The 26,148-nt window shown below is 41.8% G+C and overlaps 1 protein-coding gene across 1 annotated transcript in view; it reads right to left on the reverse strand.

Moving 5' to 3' along the window:
• The window catches only part of P4HA3 (prolyl 4-hydroxylase subunit alpha 3), a 156,210-nt gene that overhangs the window by 61,911 nt on the left and 68,151 nt on the right, over positions 1–26,148 (reverse strand). The window contains exon 4 of the mRNA XM_053708742.1: positions 19,011–19,160. Coding sequence (XP_053564717.1) covers positions 19,011–19,160 — 150 coding nt within the window. The remainder of the gene's footprint in view (positions 1–19,010; positions 19,161–26,148) is intronic.

Raw genomic sequence — 26,148 nt, forward strand, 5'->3', positions numbered from 1 at the left:
GCGTTTTCCCCTTGAAAGGAATGTTAAGTAGCTTGTTCTTGGAAGACGCATCAGCCGACCAAGATTTCAACCAAAGCACTCTGCGCGCCACAATAGCAAACCCAGAATTCTTAGCCGCTAACCTAGCCAATTGCAAAGTGGCGTCTAGGGTGAAAGAATTAGCCAATTTGAGAGCATTGATTCTGTCCATAATCTCCTCATAAGGAGGAGAATCACTGTCGACCGCCTTTATCAGCTCATCGAACCAGAAACATGCGGCTGTAGCGACAGGGACAATGCATGAAATTGGTTGTAGAAGGTAACCCTGCTGAACAAACATCTTTTTAAGCAAACCTTCTAATTTTTTATCCATAGGATCTTTGAAAGCACAACTATCCTCTATGGGTATAGTGGTGCGTTTGTTTAAAGTGGAAACCGCTCCCTCGACCTTGGGGGCTGTCTGCCATAAGTCCTTTCTGGGGTCGACCATAGGAAACAATTTTTTAAATATGGGGGGAGGGACGAAAGGAATACCGGGCCTTTCCCATTCTTTATTAACAATGTCCGCCACCCGCTTGGGTATAGGAAAAGCTTCTGGGAGCCCCGGCACCTCTAGGAACTTGTCCATTTTACATAGTTTCTCTGGGATGACCAACTTGTCACAATCATCCAGAGTGGATAATACCTCCTTAAGCAGAATGCGGAGATGTTCCAACTTAAATTTAAATGCAATCACATCAGGTTCAGCTTGTTGAGAAATGTTCCCTGAATCAGTAATTTCTCCCTCAGACAAAACCTCCCTGGCCCCATCAGACTGAGTTAGGGGCCCTTCAGAAATATTAATATCAGCGTCGTCATGCTCTTCAGTATCTAAAACAGAGCAGTCGCGCTTACGCTGATAAGTGTTCATTTTGGCTAAAATGTTTTTGACAGAATTATCCATTACAGCCGTTAATTGTTGCATAGTAAGGAGTATTGGCGCGCTAGATGTACTAGGGGCCTCCTGAGTGGGCAAGACTCGTGTAGACGAAGGAGGGAATGATGCAGTACCATGCTTACTCCCCTCACTTGAGGAATCATCTTGGGCATCATTGTCATTGTCACATAAATCACATTTATTTAAATGAATAGGAATTCTGGCTTCCCCACATTCAGAACACAGTCTATCTGGTAGTTCAGACATGTTAAACAGGCATAAACTTGATAACAAGTACAAAAAACGTTTTAAAATAAAACCGTTACTGTCACTTTAAATTTTAAACTGAACACACTTTATTACTGCAAATGCGAAAAAACATGAAGGAATTGTTCAAAATTCACCAAATTTTCACCACAGTGTCTTAAAGCCTTAAAAGTATTGCACACCAAGTTTGGAAGCTTTAACCCTTAAAATAACGGAACCGGAGCCGTTTTGAACTTTAACCCCTTTACAGTCCCTGGTATCTGCTTTGCTGAGACCCAACCAAGCCCCAAGGGGAATACGATACCAAATGACGCCTTCAGAAAGTCTTTTCTAAGTATCAGAGCTCCTCTCACATGCGACTGCATGCCATGCCTCTCAAAAACAAGTGCGCAACACCGGCGCGAAAATGAGGCTCTGCCTATGCTTTGGGAAAGCCCCTAAAGAATAAGGTGTCTAAAACAGTGCCTGCCGATATTATTATATCAAAATACCCAGATAAAATGATTCCTCAAGGCTAAATATGTGTTAATAATCAATCGATTTAGCCCAAAAAAAAGTCTACAGTCTTAATAAGCCCTTTTTGAAGCCCTTATTTACAATCGTAATAAACATGGCTTACCGGATCCCAGAGGGAAAATGACAGCTTCCAGCATTACATCGTCTTGTTAGAATGTGTCATACCTCAAGCAGCAAGAGACTGCTCACTGTTCCCCCAACTGAAGTTAATTGCTCTCAACAGTCCTGTGTGGAACAGCCATGGATTTTAGTGACGGTTGCTAAAATCATTTTCCTCATACAAACAGAAATCTTCATCTCTTTTCTGTTTCTGAGTAAATAGTACATACCAGCACTATTTCAAAATAACAAACTCTTGATTGAATAATAAAAACTACAGTTAAACACTAAAAAACTCTAAGCCATCTCCGTGGAGATGTTGCCTGTACAACGGCAAAGAGAATGACTGGGGTAGGCGGAGCCTAGGAGGGATCATGTGACCAGCTTTGCTGGGCTCTTTGCCATTTCCTGTTGGGGAAGAGAATATCCCACAAGTAAGGATGACGCCGTGGACCGGACACACCTATGTTGGAGAAATGGCATGCTCTATCTGAATAATGAAAGTTTAATTTTGATTGAGTGTCCCTTTAACCCTAGCCCAAACCATACCACTAGTCATAACCCTAGCCCAAACCGTAACCCTAGTTGTAACTATAACCCTAGCCAAAGCCATAACCCTAGTCATAACCTTAACCATAGCCCAAACCCTAACCCTAGCTGTAACCTTAACCCTAACCGAAATATAACATTGTAGTAACCTTAAAAATAGACCATACCCTAACCCTAGTTGTAACCTTAACCATTGACAACCCCTTACCCTAGTCGTAGCCTTAACTCTAACCCTAGTCGTAACCTTAACCCTAGTCGAAACCATAATCTTTTTGTAAACTTAACCACAGACCAAACCCTAATCCTACTCGTAACCTTAAGCATAACCCAAACCATAACCCTAACAGTACCCTAGCTCTAACCTAAACCCTAACACTAGCCTGAACCATCATTTTAGTGCTAAACCTAACCATAGTCCAAACCCTTGCCTTAATCTTAAATCTAACTCTAAGCTTAACCCTAACTCTAACTAAAACCCTAGCCTAAACCTTTACCATAATCCTAACCATAACGATAACACTACCCTTCACCATAACCTTAGCTATAAATGTTACCATAGTACAAATCACAATTCTAGCCTTTACTTTAAGTAGCTTAAACTTTACCCTACGTCTAGCCATAACTCTGCCACTACCGCTATATACATAACTCTAGCCTTAACCCCAACCAAAGTTTCTAGCCCTGACCCTAACGATTTACCCTGGCTTTAACCCTAGCTCTCACCATCATCCTAGCCCTAACCATAGCTCTAACGCTACCAAAATATTGCCTATTTTGTGGATTAAGATTGTCAACTGAAACAACATAGAATTTCTGCATAGACTGACTGTGAAACTGTGATCTGGACCTCATGACCATATACTGCAGTACCAAAAGTACCAATCTTACATTCTTACACTGTGTTTCAGAGCTATTTAAAACTTCCTATTTTGGAAATAATGTACTGATAAAGAGTTTGTACAAAGTGTTGCTTTTCTGTTTCTATTTAACTTGATAGTTGACTAATTTCTTGCTAAGGGCAATTATTCTTATTGCAAAATCATTGTGGTTTTAAAGTAAAAAATTAGCCATCTGCATTACTTTAATAACAATGTTTTGACTGACTAATCAAATCCATATTGTTGTAAAGAACTGTTTAGGACCATGGGGCCGATTTATCATGTGTCTGGCGGACATGATCCGCTGTAGCGATCATGCCCGCCAGACATCGATAAATGCCGGCAGCATACGCTGTCGGCATTTATCATTGCAAAAGCATTCCTTGTGAAATGCTTGTGCAATGCCGCCCCCTGCAGATTCACGGCCAATCGGCCGCTAGCAGGGGGTGTCACTCAACCTGATCGTATGCGATCGGGCGGATTGCTCTCTGCCGCCTCAGAGGTGGCGAACGATTTAGGGAGCAGCAGCCTTAAGACTTAACTTATGTTTACGGCAAGTCTGAAGGCTCGCGCGGAAACAGCTGCATATAGCAGCATTCAGGGCATAATAAATCAGCCCCTATTTGTTAATTCTCACATTCTCTTATGATATCTAACAAACAGCCAAAAAAGTAATAAAGTGTAATGAGACCAGATAAATAATTTATTATTATTATTGTAAGAATATTTTTGTGATTTCATTGTACATTTAGGGCCACATTACAAATAGCGTGCTATTTAGCGTTTTCGCATGAGCTTAAACTTTGCTAAAAGTAAGTTTATTGCGCATGTCGGTAGCGAGCATACTACAAATTGAAAGTAAATAGTTTGCACGCAAGTGAAACCTGGCATACGCTAACCAAAGGACTTTGAATATCAGGTTGCAGAGGAACTGGCCACCTACAATTGCCACTTGTCAAAAGTAAAGAAAGTAGAAGAACTCTGGTGTTCAATCCTGCCCCCTGCTCTTGGGCAACAAAATGCATGAGGGCAGGGCCTGTCAATCACTCCAAACAAGCAAACTTTAAGTGATTTGTCTCTGCCGTCAAGGATAATAAGCAGAGACTGTTTGCTAAATTTGTGGTTGCAAACTCACTCTTCAAGATCAGCTTCAAGTTCTCAGAAGCTGTGAAGCACTTTGATACATTTTCCCATAAGTATACATTTTTCGAGCACTACAATAGTTCACACTAACTTGCAATAGAGTACTGCCAAATGCAGACCAGTGTACCAGTTCAATTAACACTTATTTGAGTGTCACTGTATGGTGATAATAATGACATTTATATACTAATACATTCTGCACTGTATAATTAATGAAAAGTACCTAAACACTGATTACATATATGCTGCACTGTATAATTAATGAAAAATACCCAAACACTGATAACATATATGCTGTACTGTATAATTAATAAAAAGTACCCAAACACTGATAACATACGTATATGCTGTACAGTATAATTAATGCAGAGTACCCAAACACTGATAACATATATGCTGCACTGTATAATTAATGAAAAGTACCCAAACACTGATAACATATATGCTGCACTGTATAATTAATGAAAAGTACCTAAACACTGATAACATATATGCTGAACTGTATAATTAATGAAAAGTACCTATACACAGATAACATATATGCTGTACTGTATAATTAATGCAGAGTACCCAAACACTGATAACATATATGCTGCACTGTATAATTAATGAAAAGTACCCAAACACTGATAACATATATGTTGCACTGTATAATTAATGCAGAGTACCCAAACACTGATAACATATATGCTGCACTGTATAATTAATAAAAAAGTACCTAAACACTGATAACATATATGCTGCACTGTATAATTAATAAAAAAAGTACCTAAACACTGATAACATATATGCTGCACTGTATAAATAATGAAAAGTACCTATACACTGATAACATATATGCTGCACTGTATAATTATTAAAAAAAGTACCTAAACACTGATAACATATATGCTGCACTGTATAAATAATGAAAAGTACCTATACACTGATAACATATATGCTGCACTGTATAAATAATGAAAAGTACCTATACACTGATAACATATATGCTGCACTGTATAAATAATGAAAAGTACCTATACACTGATAACATATATGCTGTACTGTATAATTAATGCAGAGTACCCAAACACTGATAACATATATGCTGCACTGTATAATTAATGAAAAGTACCCAAACACTGATAACATATATGCTGCACTGTATAATTAATGAAAAGTACCTATACACTGATAACATATATCTATACACTGATAACATATATGCTGCACTGTATAAATAATGAAATGTACCTATACACTGATAACATATATGCTGCACTGTATAAATAATGAAAAGTACCTATACACTGATAACATATATCTATACACTGATAACATATATGCTGCACTGTATAAATAATGAAATGTACCTATACACTGATAACATATATGCTGCACTGTATAAATAATGAAAAGTACCTATACACTGATAACATATATGCTGCACTGTATAAATAATGAAATGTACCTATACACTGATAACATATATGCTGCACTGTATAAATAATGAAAAGTACCTATACACTGATAACATATATGCTGCACTGTATAATTAATAAAAAGTTCCTAAACACTGATAACATATATGCTGCACTGTATAATTAATAAAAAGTACCTATACACTGATAACATATATGCTGCACTGTATAATTAATAAAAAGTACCTATACACTGATAACATATATGCTGCACTGTATAATTAATGCAGAGTACCTAAACACTGATAACATATATGCTGCACTGTATAATTAATAAAAAGTACCTATACACTGATAACATATATGCTGCACTGTATAATTAATAAAAAGTACCTATACACTGATAACATATATGCTGCACTGTATAATTAATGCAGAGTACCTATACACTGATAACATATATGCTGCACTGTATAATTAATGCACGGTACCTATACACTGATAACATATATGCTGCACTGTATAATTAATGCACAGTACCTAAACACTGATAACATATATGCTGCACTCTATAATTAATGCACAGTACCTAAACACTGATAACATATATACTGCACTGTATAATTAATGCACAGTACCTAAACACTGATAACATATATGCTGCACTCTATAATTAATGCACAGTACCTAAACACTGATAACATATATACTGCACTGTATAATTAATGCACAGTACCTAAACACTGATAACATATATGCTGCACTGTATAATTAATAAAAAGTACCTAAACACTGATAACATATATGCTGCACTGTATAATTAATGCACAGTATCTATACACTGATAACATATATGCTGCACTGTATAATTAATACACAGTACCTAAACACTGATAACATATATACTGCACTGTATAATTAATAAAAAGTACCTATACACTGATAACATATATGCGGCACTGTATAATTAATAAAAAGTACCTATACACTGATAACATATATGCGGCACTGTATAATCAATAAAAAAGTACCTATACACTGATAACATATATGCTGCACTGTATAATTAATACACAGTACCTAAACACTGATAACATATATACTGCACTGTATAATTAATAAAAAGTACCTATACACTGATAACATATATGCGGCACTGTATAATTAATAAAAAATACCCAAACACTGATAACATATATGCTGCACTGTATAATTAATAAAAAGTTCCTAAACACTGATAACATATATGCTGCACTGTATAATTAATAAAAAGTACCTATACACTGATAACATATATGCTGCACTGCATAAATAATGAAAAGTACCTATACACTGATAACATATATGCTGCACTGTATAATTAATAAAAAGTTCCTAAACACTGATAACATATATGCTGCACTGTATAATTAATAAAAAGTACCTATACACTGATAACATATATGCTGCACTGTATAATTAATAAAAAGTACCTATACACTGATAACATATATGCTGCACTGTATAATTAATGCAGAGTACCTAAACACTGATAACATATATGCTGCACTGTATAATTAATAAAAAGTACCTATACACTGATAACATATATGCTGCACTGTATAATTAATAAAAAGTACCTATACACTGATAACATATATGCTGCACTGTATAATTAATGCAGAGTACCTATACACTGATAACATATATGCTGCACTGTATAATTAATGCACGGTACCTATACACTGATAACATATATGCTGCACTGTATAATTAATGCACAGTACCTAAACACTGATAACATATATGCTGCACTCTATAATTAATGCACAGTACCTAAACACTGATAACATATATACTGCACTGTATAATTAATGCACAGTACCTAAACACTGATAACATATATGCTGCACTCTATAATTAATGCACAGTACCTAAACACTGATAACATATATACTGCACTGTATAATTAATGCACAGTACCTAAACACTGATAACATATATGCTGCACTGTATAATTAATAAAAAGTACCTAAACACTGATAACATATATGCTGCACTGTATAATTAATGCACAGTATCTATACACTGATAACATATATGCTGCACTGTATAATTAATACACAGTACCTAAACACTGATAACATATATACTGCACTGTATAATTAATAAAAAGTACCTATACACTGATAACATATATGCGGCACTGTATAATTAATAAAAAGTACCTATACACTGATAACATATATGCGGCACTGTATAATTAATAAAAAAGTACCTATACACTGATAACATATATGCTGCACTGTATAATTAATACACAGTACCTAAACACTGATAACATATATACTGCACTGTATAATTAATAAAAAGTACCTATACACTGATAACATATATGCTGCACTGTATAATTAATAAAAAGTACCTATACACTGATAACATATATGCTGCACTGTATAATTAATGCAGAGTACCTATACACTGATAACATATATGCGGCACTGTATAATTAATAAAAAGTACCTATACACTGATAACATATATGCTGCACTGTATAATTAAAAAAAAAGTACCTATACACTGATAACATATATGCTGCACTGTATAATGATGTGTAGAGTTCATACACTAAAAAACAGAACAGGCAGCCCTGTATAATGATGATGGGTTCCTATGCATTTTGCAGGATATGAAAAGTTAGAGGATATCAGTGTTCCTACAAGCGCCTTACAGCCACAGTAATAGCCATTAGACTGTGGGTGGAGGTCCCTTGCTGTTACCAGCTCTACTAACGTTTATGGAAGCTACTAATGTGTTACAGAGAGTGCAGGGGCTGTGCAGTGAGATGTTCCAGCTGGTCTGCCTGACTTGTACTCTCTGCCTTCTTATGTATCAGGAGACCCCTTTCCATGCCAGCCATTATGTCACTGTATATAGCTCCTACTATAAAGCAAAAAAATAAATATACACAAAAAAAAATATTGCACCAAATTGGCGCCCCTCCCCCTGCAGGGGTGCCCTTAAGCATTCGCCTAGTCTGCCTGTATTGTAGCACCTGCCTTGCAACCCACCCAGATAAGACCACAGTCTGCTCACACAGCCCTGAACATGACCCACCCAGACACTCCCACAGCCTGCTCACACACACAGCCCTGCACACAACTCACCCAGACACTCCCACAGCCTGCTCACACACACAGCCCTGCACACAACTCACCCAGACACTCCCACAGCCTCCTCACATACACAGCCCTGCGCACAACTCACCCAGACACTCCCACAGCCTGCTCACACACACAGCCCTGCGCACAACTCACCCAAACACTCCCACAGCCTCCTCACACACACAGCCCTGCACACAACCCACCCAAAAATTACCATAGCCTCCTTACACACACAGCCCTGCACACAACTCACCCAGACACTCCCACAGCCTCCTCACACACACAGCCCTGCGCACAACTCACCCAGACACTCCCACAGCCTGCTCACACACACAGCCCTGCACACAACTCACCCAGACACACCCACAGCCTCCTCACACACACAGCCCTGCACACAACTCACCCAGACACTCCCACAGCCTGCTCACACACACAGCCCTGCACACAACTCACCCAGACACTCCCACAGCCTCCTCACACACACAGCCCTGCACACAACCCACCCAGACACACCCACAGCCTCCTCACACACACAGCCCTGCACACAACTCACCCAGACACTCCCACAGCCTCCTCACACACACAGCCCTGCACACAACTCACCCAGACACTCCCATAGCCTGCTCACACATACAGCCCTGCACACAACTCACCCAGACACTCCCACAGCCTGCTCACATACACAGCCCTGCGCACAACTCACCCAGACACTCCCACAGCCTGCTCACACAAACAGCCCTGCACACAACTCACCCAGACACACCCACAGCCTCCTCACACACACAGCCCTGCACACAACTCACCCAGACACTCCCACAGCCTCCTCACACACACAGCCCTGCACACAACTCACCCAGACACACCCACAGCCTCCTCACACACACAGCCCTGCACACAACTCACCCAGACACACCCACAGCCTCCTCACACACACAGCCCTGCGCACAACTAACCCAGACACTCCCACAGCCTCCTCACACACACAGCCCTGCGCACAACTCACCCAGACACACCCACTGCCTCCTCACACACACAGCCCTGCACACAACTCACCCAGACACACCCACAGCCTCCTCACACACACAGCCCTGCACACAACCCACCCAGACACACCCATAGCCTCCTCACACACACAGCCCTGCACACAACTCACCCAAACACTCCCACAGCCTCCTCACACACACAGCCCTGCACACAACCCACCCAAACACTCCCATAGCCTCCTTACACACACAGCCCTGCACACAACTCACCCAGACACTCCCACAGCCTCCTCACACACACAGCCCTGCGCACAACTCACCCAGACACTCCCACACACAGCCCTGCGCACAACTCACCCAGACACTCCCACAGCCTGCTCACACATACAGCCCTGCGCACAACTCACCCAGACACTCCTACAGCCTCCTCACACACACAGCCCTGTACACAACCCACCCAAACACTCCCACAGCCTGCTCACACACACACACTCACAGCCCTGTACACGACCCACCCAAACACTCCCACAGCCTGATCACACACATAGCCCTGCGCACAACTCACCCAGACACTCCTACAGCCTGCTCACATACACAGCCCTGCACACGACCCACCCAAACACTCCCACAGCCTCTTCACACACACAGCCCTGTACACCACCCACCCAAACACTCCCACAGCCTCTTCACACACACAGCCCTGTACACGACCCACCCAAACACTCCCACAGCCTGCTCACACACACAGCCCTGCACAGGACTCACCCAGACACTCCCACAGCCTGCTCACACACACAGCCCTGCACAGGACCCACCCAGACATTCCCACAGCCTGCTCACACACACAGCCCTGCACAGGACCCACCCAGACACACCCATAGCCTGCTCTCACACACAGCCCTGCACAGGACCCACCCAGAGACACCCACAGCCTCCTCAAACACACAGCCCTGTGCACAACCCACCCAGACACACCCATAGCCTCTTCACACACACAGCCTTGCACATGAGCCACCCAGACACACCCACAGCCTGATCACACCCACAGCCCTGCACACGACCCACCCAGACACACTCACAGTCTGATCACACATCCCTGCACACGACCCACCCAGACAGACCTACAGCCTCCTCACATACACAGCCCTGCACACGACCCACCCAGACACTCCCACAGCCCTGGACACAACCCACCCAAACACACCCAACAGCCTGATCACACACACACAGCCCTGCACATGACCCACCCAGAAACACCTCCAGCCTCCTCACACACACAGCCCTGCACATGACCCACCCAGACACACTCACAGCCTGATTACACACACAGCCCTACACACGACCCACCAAGACACACCAACAGCCTCCTCACACATGACCCGCCCAGACACACTCACAGCCTGATCAGGCACACAGCCCTGCACACAACCCACCCAGACACACCCACAGCCTCCTCACACACACAGCCCTCCACAAGACCCACCCAGACACACCCATAGCCTCCTCACACACACAGCCCTGCAAACGACCCACCCAGACACACCCACATTCTCCACACACACACAGCCCTGTACACGACCCATCCAGACACACCCACAGCCTCCTCACATACTCAGCCCTGCACATGACCCACCCACAGCCTGCTCACAAACACAGCCCTGCACATGACCCACCCAGACACACTCACATCCTCCTCACACACACAGTCCTGCACACGACCCACCCAGACACACTCACAGCCTGCTCACACACACAGCACTGCACGCGACCCATCCAGACACACACACAGCTTTCTCACACACAGCCCTGCACACAACCCATCCAGATACTCCCACAGCCTCCTCACACACACAGCCCTGCACACAACCCACCCAAACACACCCACAGCCTGCTCACACACACAGTCCTGCACACGACCCACCCAGACACACACACAGCCTCCTCACACACACAGTCCTACACACAACCCACTCTGACACACTCACAGCCTGATCACACACACAGCTCTGCACACAGCCCACCTAGACACACCCAACAGCCTGATCACACACACAGCCCTGCACATGACCCACCCAGACACACCCATAGCCTGCTTACACACACAGCCCTGCACACGACCCACCCAGACACACCCACAGCCTCCTCACAAACACACACAACCCTGCAAACGACCCACCCAGACACACCCACAGCCTCCAAACACACACAGCCCTGCACACAACCCATCCAGACACACCCACAGCCTCCTCACACACACAGCCCTCCACAAGACCCACCCAGACACACCCATAGCCTCCTCACACACACAGCCCTGCAAACGGCCCACCCAGACACACCCATAGCCTGCTTACACACACAGCCCTGCACACGACCCACCCAGACACACCCACAGCCTCCTCACAAACACACACAACCCTGCAAACGACCCACCCAGACACACCCACAGCCTCCAAACACACACAGCCCTGCACACAACCCATCCAGACACACCCACAGCCTCCTCACACACACAGCCCTCCACAAGACCCACCCAGACACACCCATAGCCTCCTCACACACACAGCCCTGCAAACGGCCCACCCAGACACACCCACATTCTCCACACACACACAGCCCTGTACACGACCCATCCAGACACACCCACAGCCTCCTCACATACACAGCCCTGCACATGACACACCCAGACACACCCACAGCATGCTCACAAACACAGCCCTGCACACAACCCACCCAGACACACTTACATCCTCCTCACACACACAGTCCTGCACACGACCCACCCAGACACACTCACAGCCTGCTCACACACACAGCACTGCACACGACCCACCCAGACACACACACAGCTTTCTCACACACAGCCCTGCACACAACCCATCCAGACACTCCCACAGCCTTCTCACACACACAGCCCTGCACACAACCCACCCAAACACACCCACAGCCTGCTCACACACACAGTCCTGCACACGACCCACCCAGACACACACACAGCCTCCTCACACACAGAGTCCTGCACACGACCCACCCAGACACACACACAGCCTCCTCACACACACAGTCCTACACACAACCCACTCTGACACACTCACAGCCTGATCACACACACAGCTCTGCACACAGCCCACCTAGACACACCCAACAGCCTGATCACACACACAGCCCTGCACATGACCCACCCAGACACACCCACAGCCTGCTTACACACACAGCCCTGCACACGACCCACCCAGACACACCCACAGCCTCCTCACACACACACAACCCTGCAAACAACCCACCCAGACACACCCACAGCCTCCAAACACACACAGCCCTGCACACAACCCACCCAAACACACCCACAGCCTCCAAACACACACAGTCCTGCACACGACCCACCCAGACTCACACACAGCCTCCTCACACACACAGTCCTACACACAACCCACTCTGACACACTCACAGCCTGATCACACACACAGCTCTGCACACAGCCCACCTAGACACACCCAACAGCCTGATCACACACACAGCCCTGCACATGACCCACCCAGACACACCCATAGCCTGCTTACACACACAGCCCTGCACACGACCCACCCAGACACACCCACAGCCTCCTCACACACACAGCCCTGCACACGACCCACCGAGACACACCCACAACCTCCTCACACACAGAGCCCTGCACACGACCCACCCAAACACACCCACAGCCTCCTCACACACACAGCCCTGCAGACAACCCTCCCAGACACACCCACAGCCTCCTCACAAACACAGTTATGCAGACGACCCACACAGAAACACCCACAGCCTCCTCACAAACACAGCCCTGCACACAACCCACCCACAGCCTCCTCACACACACAGCCCTGCACACGACCCACCCAGACACACCCACAACCTCCTCACACACAGAGCCCTGCACACGACCCACCCAAACACACCCACAGCCTCCTCACACACACAGCCCTGCAGACAACCCTCCCAGACACACCCACAGCCTCCTCACAAACACAGCCCTGCACATGACCCACCCAGACACACCCACATCCTCCTCACACACAATGGGGGGTAGTTATCAAGCCGTCTACTTTTCTGGCTTCGCCGGCCCAATACGCCCGCCTAAGCTCGCCTACCTTCGCCGCCGCGGACCTGAAAAAATACGCCTAAGTTATCAAATAAAGCTGTCAAAAAGCCGCGGGGCGATGAGCAGCGGACTGTGACAGTTATCACTCATCCGATCTCGCTGCTCTTCGGCTTTTTCCCAGCTTTATTGCTAGCCTGTCACTAAGCACTCACACTAAACTACACTGTTCTATCCCTATACCGGCGCCCCCGGAGCCCCCCGCAACTAAATAAAGTTACTAACCCCTAAACCGCCGCTCCTAGACCCTGCCGCAACTCTTATAAATGTATTAACCCCTAAACCGCCGCTCCTAGACCCTGCCGCAACTCTTATAAATGTATTAACCCCTAAACCGCCGCTCCCGGACACCGCTGCCACCTACATTATACCTAGTAACCCCTATCCTGCCCCCCCTATACCGTCGCCCTCTATTATAAAATTATTAACCCCTATCCTGCTGATCCCGCACCTCTCCGCAACTAAATAAATAGTTTAACCCCTAAACCGCCGCTCCATGAACCCGCCGCAACCTATATTAAACCTATTAACCCCTATCCTGCCCCCCCTACACCGTCGCCACCTATAATAAATGTATTAACCCCTATCCTGCCCCCCACTACGCCGCCGCCACTGTAATAAAATTATTAACCCCTAAACCTAAGTCTAACCCTAACCCTAACGCCCCCCTAACTTAAATATTAATTAAATAAATCTAAATAAATTAACTCTTATTAACTAAATGAATCCTATTTAAAACTAAATACTTACCTTTAAAATAAACCCTAATATAGCTACAATATAAATAATAATTATATTCTAGCTATCTTAGGATTTATTTTTATTTTACAGGTAACTTTCAATTTATTTTAACTAGGTACAATAGCTATTAAATAGTTATTAACTATTTAATAGCTTACCTAGCTAAAATAAAGAGAAATGTACCTGTGAAATAAATCCTAACCTAAGTTACAATTACACCTAACACTACACTATACTTTAATAAATTATTCCTATTTAAAAATAAATACTTACCTGTAAAATAAACCCTAAGATAGCTACAATATAATTAATAATTATATTCTAGCTATCTTAGGATTTATATTTATTTTACAGGTAACTTTGTATTTATTTTAGCTAGTTAGAATAGTTATTAAATAGTTATTAACTATTTAATAACTACCTAGCTAAAAGAAATACAAAATTACCTGTAAAATAAATCCTAACTTAAGTTACAATTAAACCTAATACTACACTATCATTAAATTAATTAAATAAACTACCTACAAATAACTACAATTAAATACAATTACATAAACTAACTAAAGTACAAAAAATAAAAAAAGCTAAGTTACAAAAAATAAAAAAATAAGTTACAAACATGTTAAAAATATTACAACAATTTTAAGCTACTTACACCTAATCTAAGCCCCCTAATAAAATAACAAACCCCCCCAAAATAAAAAAATGCCCTACCCTATTCTAAATTAAATAAATTTCAAAGCTCTTTTACCTTACCAGCCCTTAAAAGGACCATTTGTGGGGGCATGCCCCAAAGAAAACAGCTCTTTTGCCTGTAAAAGAAAAATACAACCCCCCCAACATTAAAACCCACCACCCACATACCCCTAATCTAACCCAAACCCCCCTTACAAAAACCTAACACTAATCCCCTGAAGATCATCCTACCTTGAGTCGTCTTCACTCAGCCGAGCCACAGATGGAACTGAAGAGGACATCCGGAGCGGAAGAAGTTAATCCTCCAAGCGGCGCTGAAGAAATCTTCCATCCGATGAAGTCATCATCCAGGCGGCGCTGAAGAAAAGTCTTCGATCCGGCCGATGTCATCTTCAAAGAGGCGCTGAAGAGGTCTTCTATCCGGGCGAAGTCATCTTCCAAGCCGGGTCTTGAATCTTCCTTCCGCCGACGCGGAACCACCTTCTTCACCGACGGACTACGACGAATGACGGCTCCTTTAAGGGACGTCATCCAAGATGGCGTCCCCTCAATTCCGATTGGCTGATAGGATTCTATCAGCCAATCGGAATTAAGGTAGGAAAATCTGATTGGCTGATGGAATCAGCCAATCAGATTCAAGTTCAATCCGATTGGCTGATCCAATCAGCCAATCAGATTGAGCTTGCATTCTATTGGCTGATCGGAACAGCCAATAGAATGCGAGCTCAATCTGATTGGCTGATTCCATCAGCCAATCAGATTTTTCCTACCTTAATTCCGATTGGCTTATAGAATCCTATCAGCCAATCGGAATTGAGGGGACGCCATCTTGGATGACTTCCCTTAAAGGAGCCGTCATTCGTCGTAGTCCGTCGGTGAAGAAGGTGGTTCAAGACCCGGCTTGGAAGATGACTTCGCCCGGATAGAAGACCTCTTCAGCGCCTCTTTGAAGATGACATCGGCCGGATCGAAGACTTTTCTTCAGCGCCGCCTGGATGATGACTTCATCGGATGGAAGATTTCTTCAGCGCCGCTTGGAGGATTAACTTCTTCCGCTCCGGATGTCCTCTTCAGTTCCATCGGTGGCTCGGCTGAGTGAAGACGACTCAAGGTAGGATGATCTTCAGGGGATTAATGTTAGGTTTTTGTAAGGGGGGTTTGGGTTAGATTAGGGGTATGTGGGTGGTGGGTTTTAATGTTGGGGGGGGGTTGTATTTTTCTTTTACAGGCAAAAGAGCTGTTTTCTTTGGGGCATGCCCCCACAAATGGCCCTTTTAAGGGCTGGTAAGGTAAAAGAGCTTTGAAATTTATTTAATTTAGAATAGGGTAGGGCATTTTTTTTATTTTGGGGGGGTTTGTTATTTTATTAGGGGGCTTAGATTAGGTGTAAGTAGCTTAAAATTGTTGTAATATTTTTAACATGTTTGTAACTTATTTTTTTATTTTTTGTAACTTAGCTTTTTTTATTTTTTGTACTTTAGTTAGTTTATGTAATTGTATTTAATTGTAGTTATTTGTAGGTAGTTTATTTAATTAATTTAATGATAGTGTAGTATTAGGTTTAATTGTAACTTAAGTTAGGATTTATTTTACAGGTAATTTTGTATTTCTTTTAGCTAGGTAGTTATTAAATAGTTAATAACTATTTAATAACTATTCTAACTAGCTAAAATAAATACAAAGTTACCTGTAAAATAAATATAAATCCTAAGATAGCTAGAATATAATTATTAATTATATTGTAGCTATCTTAGGGTTTATTTTACAGGTAAGTATTTATTTTTAAATAGGAATAATTTATTAAAGTATAGTGTAGTGTTAGGTGTAATTGTAACTTAGGTTAGGATTTATTTCACAGGTACATTTCTCTTTATTTTAGCTAGGTAAGCTATTAAATAGTTAATAACTATTTAATAGCTATTGTACCTAGTTAAAATAAATTGAAAGTTACCTGTAAAATAAAAATAAATCCTAAGATAGCTAGAATATAATTATTATTTATATTGTAGCTATATTAGGGTTTATTTTAAAGGTAAGTATTTAGTTTTAAATAGGATTCATTTAGTTAATAAGAGTTAATTTATTTAGATTTATTTAATTAATATTTAAGTTAGGGGGGCGTTAGGGTTAGTGTTAGACTTAGGTTTAGGGGTTAATAATTTTATTACAGTGGCGGCGGCGTAGTGGGGGGCAGGATAGGGGTTAATAAATTTATTATAGGTGGCGACGGTGTAGGGGGGGCAGATTAGGGGTTAATAAATTTATTATAGGTGGCGACGGTGTAGGGGGGGCAGGATAGGGGTTAATACATTTAATATAGGTTGCGGCGGGTTCAGGGAGCGGCGGTTTAGGGGTTAATACATTTATTATAGTTGCGGTGGGCTCCGGGAGCGGCGGTTTAGGGGTTAATATGTATAGAGTAGCTTGCGGTGGGCTCCGGGAGCGGCGGTTTAGGGGGTAATATGTATAGAGTAGCTTGCGGTGGGCTCCGGGAGCGGCGGTTTAGGGGGTAATAACTTTATTTAGTTGCGGCGGTGTAGGGGGGGTCAGATTAGTGGTGTTTAGACTCGGGGTACATGTTAGGGTGTTAGGTGCAGACAGCTCCCATAGAAATCAATGGGATGTCTGTCAGCAGCGAACTTGTACTTTCGCTATGGTCAGACTCCCATTGATTCCTATGGGATCCGCCGCCTCCAGGGGTGGCGGATTGAAAACCAGGTACGCTGGGCCGTAAAAGTGCCGAGCGTACCTGCTAGTTTTTTGATAGCTAGCAAAAGTAGTGAGAATGTGCCGCACTTGTGTGCGGAACATCTGGAGTGACGTAAGAATCGATCTGTGTCGGACTGAGTCCGGCGGATCGAAGTTTACGTCACAAAATTCTACTTTTGCCGGTCTCGAGCCTTTGATAACTAAGGCGAATCAGCCTCGCCACAAATACGCTGTGGAATTCCAGCGTATTTGAGGTTGACGGCTTGATAACTAGGCCCCAATGCCTTGCACACGACCCACCCAGACACACTCACAGCCTCCTCACACACACAGTTATGCAGACGACCCACACAGAAACACCCACAGCCTCCTCACAAACACAGCCCTGCACACAACCCACCCACAGCCTCCTCACACACACAGCCCTGCACACGACCCACACAGACACACCCACAGCCTCCTCACACACACAGCCCTGCACATGACCCACCCAGACACACCCACATCCTCCTCACACACACAGCCTTGCACACGACCCACCCAGACACACCCACAGCCTCCTCACACACACAGTTATTCAGACGACCCACCCAGAAACACCCACAGCCTCCTCACAAACACAGCCCTGCACACAACCCACCCACAGCCTCCTCACACACACAGCCCTGCACACGACCCACACAGACACACCCACAGCCTCCTCACACACACAGCCCTGCACACGACCCACCCACAGCCTCCTCACACAGACAGCCCTGCACACAACACTCCCAGACAAACTCCCAGTGTGGTTACACAGAAGATAGTGACAATGACAAATACAAACCATATTTACTATGGCAACAGTGTCACAACTTACTTTATAGTAGGAAAATGCCAGATAGTCCAGAGCATCTTGCAGGCTCCCTTCATCCTCAGTAAACCAGTTCCCATGAGAGGCTCTAAACAGGCTTACAGCTTCCTCCAGCCAGGGTATAGAGTGATAGTAATCTTCCATGTCATAGGCAGTCTGCAGGGAGCACGTATTGCATTAATAACCATGTAAGAGTATAAAGCAGGCCATCTCATTCATTTGCATCATTTTACAGTCCAGGGACAAATCACTTGAAAATACGTGGTAATACTTTTGAGTATTTATCATATCTAATTGTCACAAAACACATCAAAATACATTACAACGTACACTTAAACTCATAATAACACCGTTGTCAGTATATTTATAAGAATCTTAGTAGTGCTATCCAAATAATAAATCAGTTTATGGCAGGGTTACAAACACAATATAAAAAAAAAAAATAGCAACCCTAATCAACCATGCATCTACTAGACCATACAATTAATATAAATACCTGAATTCTTTTATTTAGTTAATATCCATGAACATATTGAAGTATATTTGCAATAAAAAGAAACTAAATAATATTATAGGCGCTTGAAAGTTATTTAAATATGCTATGCAAAAATTCCTACACGCTTATCTTAAGAAACCAGCCTTATATACAAGTCTTTTAACATCCAAGCAATACAATTCTAAACAGTGTTTATAAAATAATAGGATAAAATATATATTCTGCTATTTAACTGCAATTTATCCTACTCTGCCACATACAGTAATAATAAATGTTTATTTTAAATGTTTGCATACAAATAGGCAGGCTAAGAGCTATCTGAAACAATGGCATACAGTTTAAAAGTATAATCTGCACTTTAAATCTATTAACTGTAAAGGCTATGCCTATGACTTATCTTACAAAACCCAGAAAACCGTATCTTTAAACTGCAGTGACTTTAAAATATCACATGTAATTAGCAGTCCTTTTCTTATACTCTATATATATACGTTACCAAAATGATATCCAACTTCCCAAAATGATATCCAACTTCAAGATTTTTCACACCTCATATAAAATAAGTGTAATTGCAATGGAATAGGAGAGTATGGCCCACTTTGTTTTTATAGTTTGACTGTGTCCCACGCAAAACAGTTTCAGTCAGTTACAAAACTTTTTAGACCAGTCTCTCTCCTTCCTTCTTTATACAACTTATTATTGTAATCATTGGTGTGAAATATGGGTGGCCCTTCGAAACCTTGTCCCTCTATTGGATAACTGGATATCCCATTTCCAACAGCCAAAAATCTTTCTGGCTGTAGTTCTCTCGTGGCAACACCGGGTGGCAGCATTATAATTAGACAGTACAAATAAATGCAGCATGACAAAGAAATACAGTTATACATTAAAACATCTTTCTTTAAAATGTATAATAACTGCCATAATGTCTTGCACCAGTCTTTCCCAATATCAATTATAGGTGAAGCGGCATCAGATTAATTTCCTGATCGTTTTGATATGAGACATCACATATATCTAACATTATATTAAAATAATTTAACACTGTTAATTATTAGCTTAAAATGCATTATAATTGTATCAGTATTCTGGCATTTCTTTGCAAATAACAGCTTATTTTTATATCTCCAGATTGGTAGTATTTAAAACTCCTGATATACTGCATTCACCCAGATGTAGTATGTAATATTTCTGTGTATTTCTTCCTGAATACATAAATCCTGTTTATGTAGATCTGAAATAAAAATAAATGTTAATGATCACTTCTCTTCAGGTCCATAAACATCTATTCATGTTCTTAAACACACAGAGGCTAAGTAAGATCTTTTGTGTTTTCAAAACATATATATCATTTCTATGTATATCTGAATTTATTTCCTATATAAATATCCCCTGCAGCAATCATCCACCTAATACAATGTGCTTAATTTTAATATATATATATCATGAATCATTCCAAACATACATGGAAAACTGGCATTGTTCCCCTTGCAAAATGTATTTAATTTTATTTGTGTCACCTTCCCCCAAGATGGGGTTTTTGCAGTACGTCTTCAAATAGAGATTCAGTGAGATAGAACTGTTGTATCACACGTGTCAAATTCCAAAGGGGTCCTTGAACACATTCTTTTCTCACCTCACCAAATGTTCTGAAGTTATAAAAATCTGCATATATAGTCAAATGAATAGGGTCACTGAGCTATTTCCTTTAGAAAAGAAATGTTTGTGTGTTTTACACTACAGGGGTCGTGCTTCAAAAAGGCTCTACTGATCGTCAATCCTGATAGACGTGTATTAGAAGCTGTGTTCAACAAACTCATGTTCAATTAATCCTGAGGTCTCATCTAACATATACAGTGTATAAAATATACATATATATATATATATATATATATATATATATGTACACATATGTAATATTCATCATAATATTCATATACTCTGACATAAATCCCCCTTCCAACTTCAAATAGATGTAGGACACATGTATTTGAATTGGCTTAAAGTCAGTGGTATTTGATGAGGATCAACCGTATACCTCATAGACAGTCTCTTATGAAGAAAGTTTGTTATTTTGAGCTTTCATGTTTATCAGTTAGGCATCTTTAAATTACAGTATGTCTTTAGTGCATTTGGGGATATGACACTTCATTCTCCCTCTATGACTTGTAGTTGGGATCTGGGATGACATGCCCGCAATTGATTGATATGTACCCATTTATCTATGAAACCTTCATTTTTGGGGATCCGTATTTTATAGGCCACTGGAGATATTTTGTCAGTAATGACAAAAGGACCTTTCCATGAGGGAAGAAATTTCTTCTCCCTAACCTGATCTCTTCCAAAGTTATAAAGATAAACTTTATCATTTATTTCATATTCCTTTTTGGATGTTTTGAGATCATAATAGGTTTTCGTGGCAGTTGCGGCTCTTTCTAAATTCCTTTGAGCAAATGCAAAGGCATATTGCAGGTGCTTTCTTAGGTTTTCCACATATTGATGTGTATTGGCAGCATTTATCAAGTTTTGGTCTGATGTACGGTACAGCAGATGCTGAGGTAGAACCATTCTTCTACCAGTCATCAGTTCAAAAGGTGACATCTTGGTAGCACTACTTGGAGTTGCTCTTAATGCCATTAAGACTAGAGGTAGTTTTACATCCCAGTCTTTACCTGTTTCACTCACAAACTTTTTGAGGATTTTAACAATAGACTGGTTGTAACGCTCTACACCACCACTTGAGGCAGCTCTATAAGCAATATGGAGCTTTCTTTTAACCCCTAGTATTTTCCACATTTTTGTCATTACTTCGCTAGTGAAGTGGGTCCCCCGATCTGATTCGATTCTTTGGGGCAAACCAAATCTGGAAAATACATGGTTGATGAGCAATGCTGCACATGTTTCAGCACTATTGTTAGGTGCACTAATGCACTCTACCCATTTAGTGAACAGGCATGTCACTGTTAACATGTACTTGTTACCTCTTGATGACCTTGTTACCGGACCAATAAAATCAATTTGTATATCTGACCATGGCATTACCATCCCCCTTTTCTGCAATGGCGCTCTATGCGTTGGTGCAGTGGGTTGGAACTGTGGGCAGATTAAACACCCTTGACAGTAGGTTTGAACATCTTTCAACATGTGTGGCCAAAAAGCATAATCACGCAATATTTCATACGTGAGTTTGGCACCGCGATGACCAGATGTGGGAGCATCATGGGCATGTTGAAGCATTAGACCTCTGAACTTGGTGGGTACTACCCACTGCTGGATGCCAGTTTTGGAGGTTCTAATTAACAAACCATCCTGTAATTTGAATTGTGATTTAGATTTTATTAAGATTCTCAGATCTTCTTTGCCAATACAATCATCTTTTGAGATGGGGTTGCTTTCAGGATCTTCTATGTGTTTATAGAAGATGCCTACAATGGGGTCTTCTTTTTGACTAGTGATCAGGTCCTCACTAGGAGAATCCTGACTCCATTGTACCAAGTTAGGCTCACTCTGTTGTTTTGCCTGGTTTCTGGTAATGGCTTCTACTTGAATTGCACCCATTAAGTGGTCAATATTAAGGAGTTCTCCAGTTATGGCTCCTTGTTTGGCTAATGAATCAGCAAGGTCATTGCCTTCCTTATCAGGACCTAGAACTCTGGAATGACCCTTGGTCTTTTTCCAGTGTATGGTTAAATCATTGGATACCACCAGATTATCAATCTCGCAGAACAACTTGCCATGCTTGACTGGTTTGTTATTGTTTTTCTGCATGCCATTTCTTTTCCAAGTTGGCAGGTATTCAACAAAACTGTCACGTACATAATTTGAGTCAGTTATGATCACAAATTCATGAATACCATGTTCAATAGCCATTTCAATGGTTTTGAAAACAGCAGTTAGTTCTGCAACTTGACTGGATCTTGGTCCAATGTTGAAACCTACAGATATATTTGAGACTCCATTTGTCCAAGTTATACCAATGCCAGCGACTAATCTGCGCTCACTATCAATAGTGGCGTGGTAAGAACAACCATCAACATACACCCAAGGTAATGTTTGACAATGGTCCTCATTGTATATTTTATATGGGGAAAGCAATTGTTCCTCCAGAAAATCATCTTCTGATAATTCTTCCCCAGGATCTCTAGCAGTACAGTCGTGGAGCTCAGCAAGCCCTTGTGCGACTGGATTCTTTTTATTCTGTTTGTAGCGAATTTCTAAGGGCCAGCCTTGTAAGGAAAGAGTCCACGCTGTTATGCGGCTATTAGACAGATTCCCATCTCTTATTCTCTCACTTTGCAAATATAGCAAAGGCTGGTGGGCCGTTTCTACAATAATTTTCTCGCCCTGTATATAGCTGCGGAAATTTTGTAGAGCCCATACAGTAGATAAGAGGGCTTTTTCGCAATCGCTAAATTTTATTTCTACTGGGGATAGATTTTTGCTCGCATAAGCAATGGCTTTGTTCAAATTATCATGCTTTTGGTATAACACAGCACTCATGCTTATATCTGTGTAACCTGTCTCTAAGAAGAAAGGTTTGCCACCTTCAGGGTACGCTAAGCAAGGTGCTTGAGTGAGTTTTCTCTTCAGCTCTCTGATGGCTGTCTCTTGAGACTCACTCCAGTGCCATTTCACATCTTTCTTTAGAAGAAGTAGTAGTGGTTTAGCTAATTCCGCATAATTATCAATGAATTTGCGAGAATAATTCGTCATACCCAGGAATGATCTCAATTCCTTTAAGTTAGTTGGGTTTTTAGAATTCACTATAGCTTCCACCTTTTTCTTTTGGGGATTTAATCCTTCAGAGGTAACTTCATGTCCCAAGAAGTTTACACGAGTGCGGCACCATTGAGCTTTTTGCAGGGATAATTTGACACCTGCCCTTTTAAGTTGGCTGAGGACGTGTTTAAGCTCTGCGATGTGTTTTTCAAAGTCTGTGCTTTTGATTAAAACATCATCAACATAAGATAAGGTCCCCCTTTCCAGTGCATCAGGCATAGCCTTATGCATGAACACAGCAAATTCATGTCCAGAATTTATGTATCCAAAAGGAAGTCTTTGAAATGCATATTGGACCTTTTGGAAGGAGAATGCTAGCTTATATTGGTCCTCTTCATGTACCTTTATGGTCCAATATCCCTGTGCACAATCAATGGCAGTGAATATTTTGGATCCTTGCATTTGTGCTAGGCACTGGTCAATGTATGGTACAGGCCAGCCAGACATGTATACTCGTTTGTTTAGCTGTCTTAAGTCAGCACACAAACGCCATTGTCCATAGTTTACATTGCTCCCCTGACTCTGGGTATTGGGGTAATCTTGCTGTTTGATTGGCTGATCAAACACTAGAGAGGCTTCTTCAATTTTACAGATGCCTTCCTCTGAGCTGAAGGGATAAATGGACTGAATATTAAATAGACCCTCTGGCATAGATGCAAAGGATTGTTCTATTAATTGTTCTTCAGTTAAGTATCCTTCAGGTATTAGCCCAATTACATTATTCTGGAATCCAAAAGTGTAATAACTTGATTCCAGTGCATATCCTATGGTAGTTCCCTTGGATAATGTTATATCCTGTGGGGTCATGTTATGCACAACAATATGTATTGGAACAGTTCCAATATTCACCATAGGAGTGTAGGTTACTGTGACACCCAGATTTTGTATTCTATGGGAGAGGCAAATCAGTGTTTCAGAAGTTTTTAATTTCTGACCTTTCTTTACCTGTAAGGGTAAAATAAATTTATCAGCCCCAGCAGGAATTATAACATCACTAGATACCTGCATATTCACAGCATATGGCAATTGTTGGTTTGATTTTAGGGCTGCATTTTCATCCTGAAATACTTCAGGGTCCCCCTTTAACCTGCTCCAAAGGCAAGAATTAATCAGATCTATTTGTATGGCATATCTATGTAAGATATCATTGCCAATGTATATTTGATTATGGGGAGTATTTAAAACTAAAAACAGGTGCTTCATTGACTTATTACCAATAGAGATAGATAATAAGCACTTAGCTGTGATGTTATAGCTTTCAGACCTGTCATCCAGGCCGTTGACACTGTGGTCTTGGGGAGAAAGATATTTAATCACTTTAGGTTCAGCTATTTGCGTTAATAAACCTTCGCTTATATAGCTAGCTTCCTGTTTTAAGTTTATTTTAGCATACTCGGTTTTACCAAGGTCATGCACTTGTATAGGGATAAATAGATCCTCTTTAACTCTCTCAATCCCTGTGAGGTATTGAGTGTGGCCTCCCCCCTTAGGGATTTTATGATCCCCCTTGTGGAGTGATATGGTTAATACATCGCTATCTAGGGAAATATTCGCTATCTTTCCAGGCGATATTTTAAAAGTATTACCATCAGAGCCACTAAAAGGAGTCTGATCATCTATTTGTAGAATAGTGATTTCAGGTGTAGAGTTATTCCTGAAATGAATCTCTACAGCATCTGGTTTCTCTTCCACCACGTGACAGCTATGTCGGGCGTGAGATATACCAGATTTTTCATAATTGATAGGTCGTTTAACTTGTGACCAAATTATATTATTTATGCAATCAATTATGGTGCTTAATCGCTTCAGGAGATCACTACCAATAATTAAACGATCAGTTGGCAGATCCACTATAATGACAGGGTGTCT

Source organism: Bombina bombina, chromosome 3 (genome assembly GCF_027579735.1).
Source record: "Bombina bombina isolate aBomBom1 chromosome 3, aBomBom1.pri, whole genome shotgun sequence".
Lineage (NCBI taxonomy): Eukaryota > Metazoa > Chordata > Amphibia > Anura > Bombinatoridae > Bombina > Bombina bombina.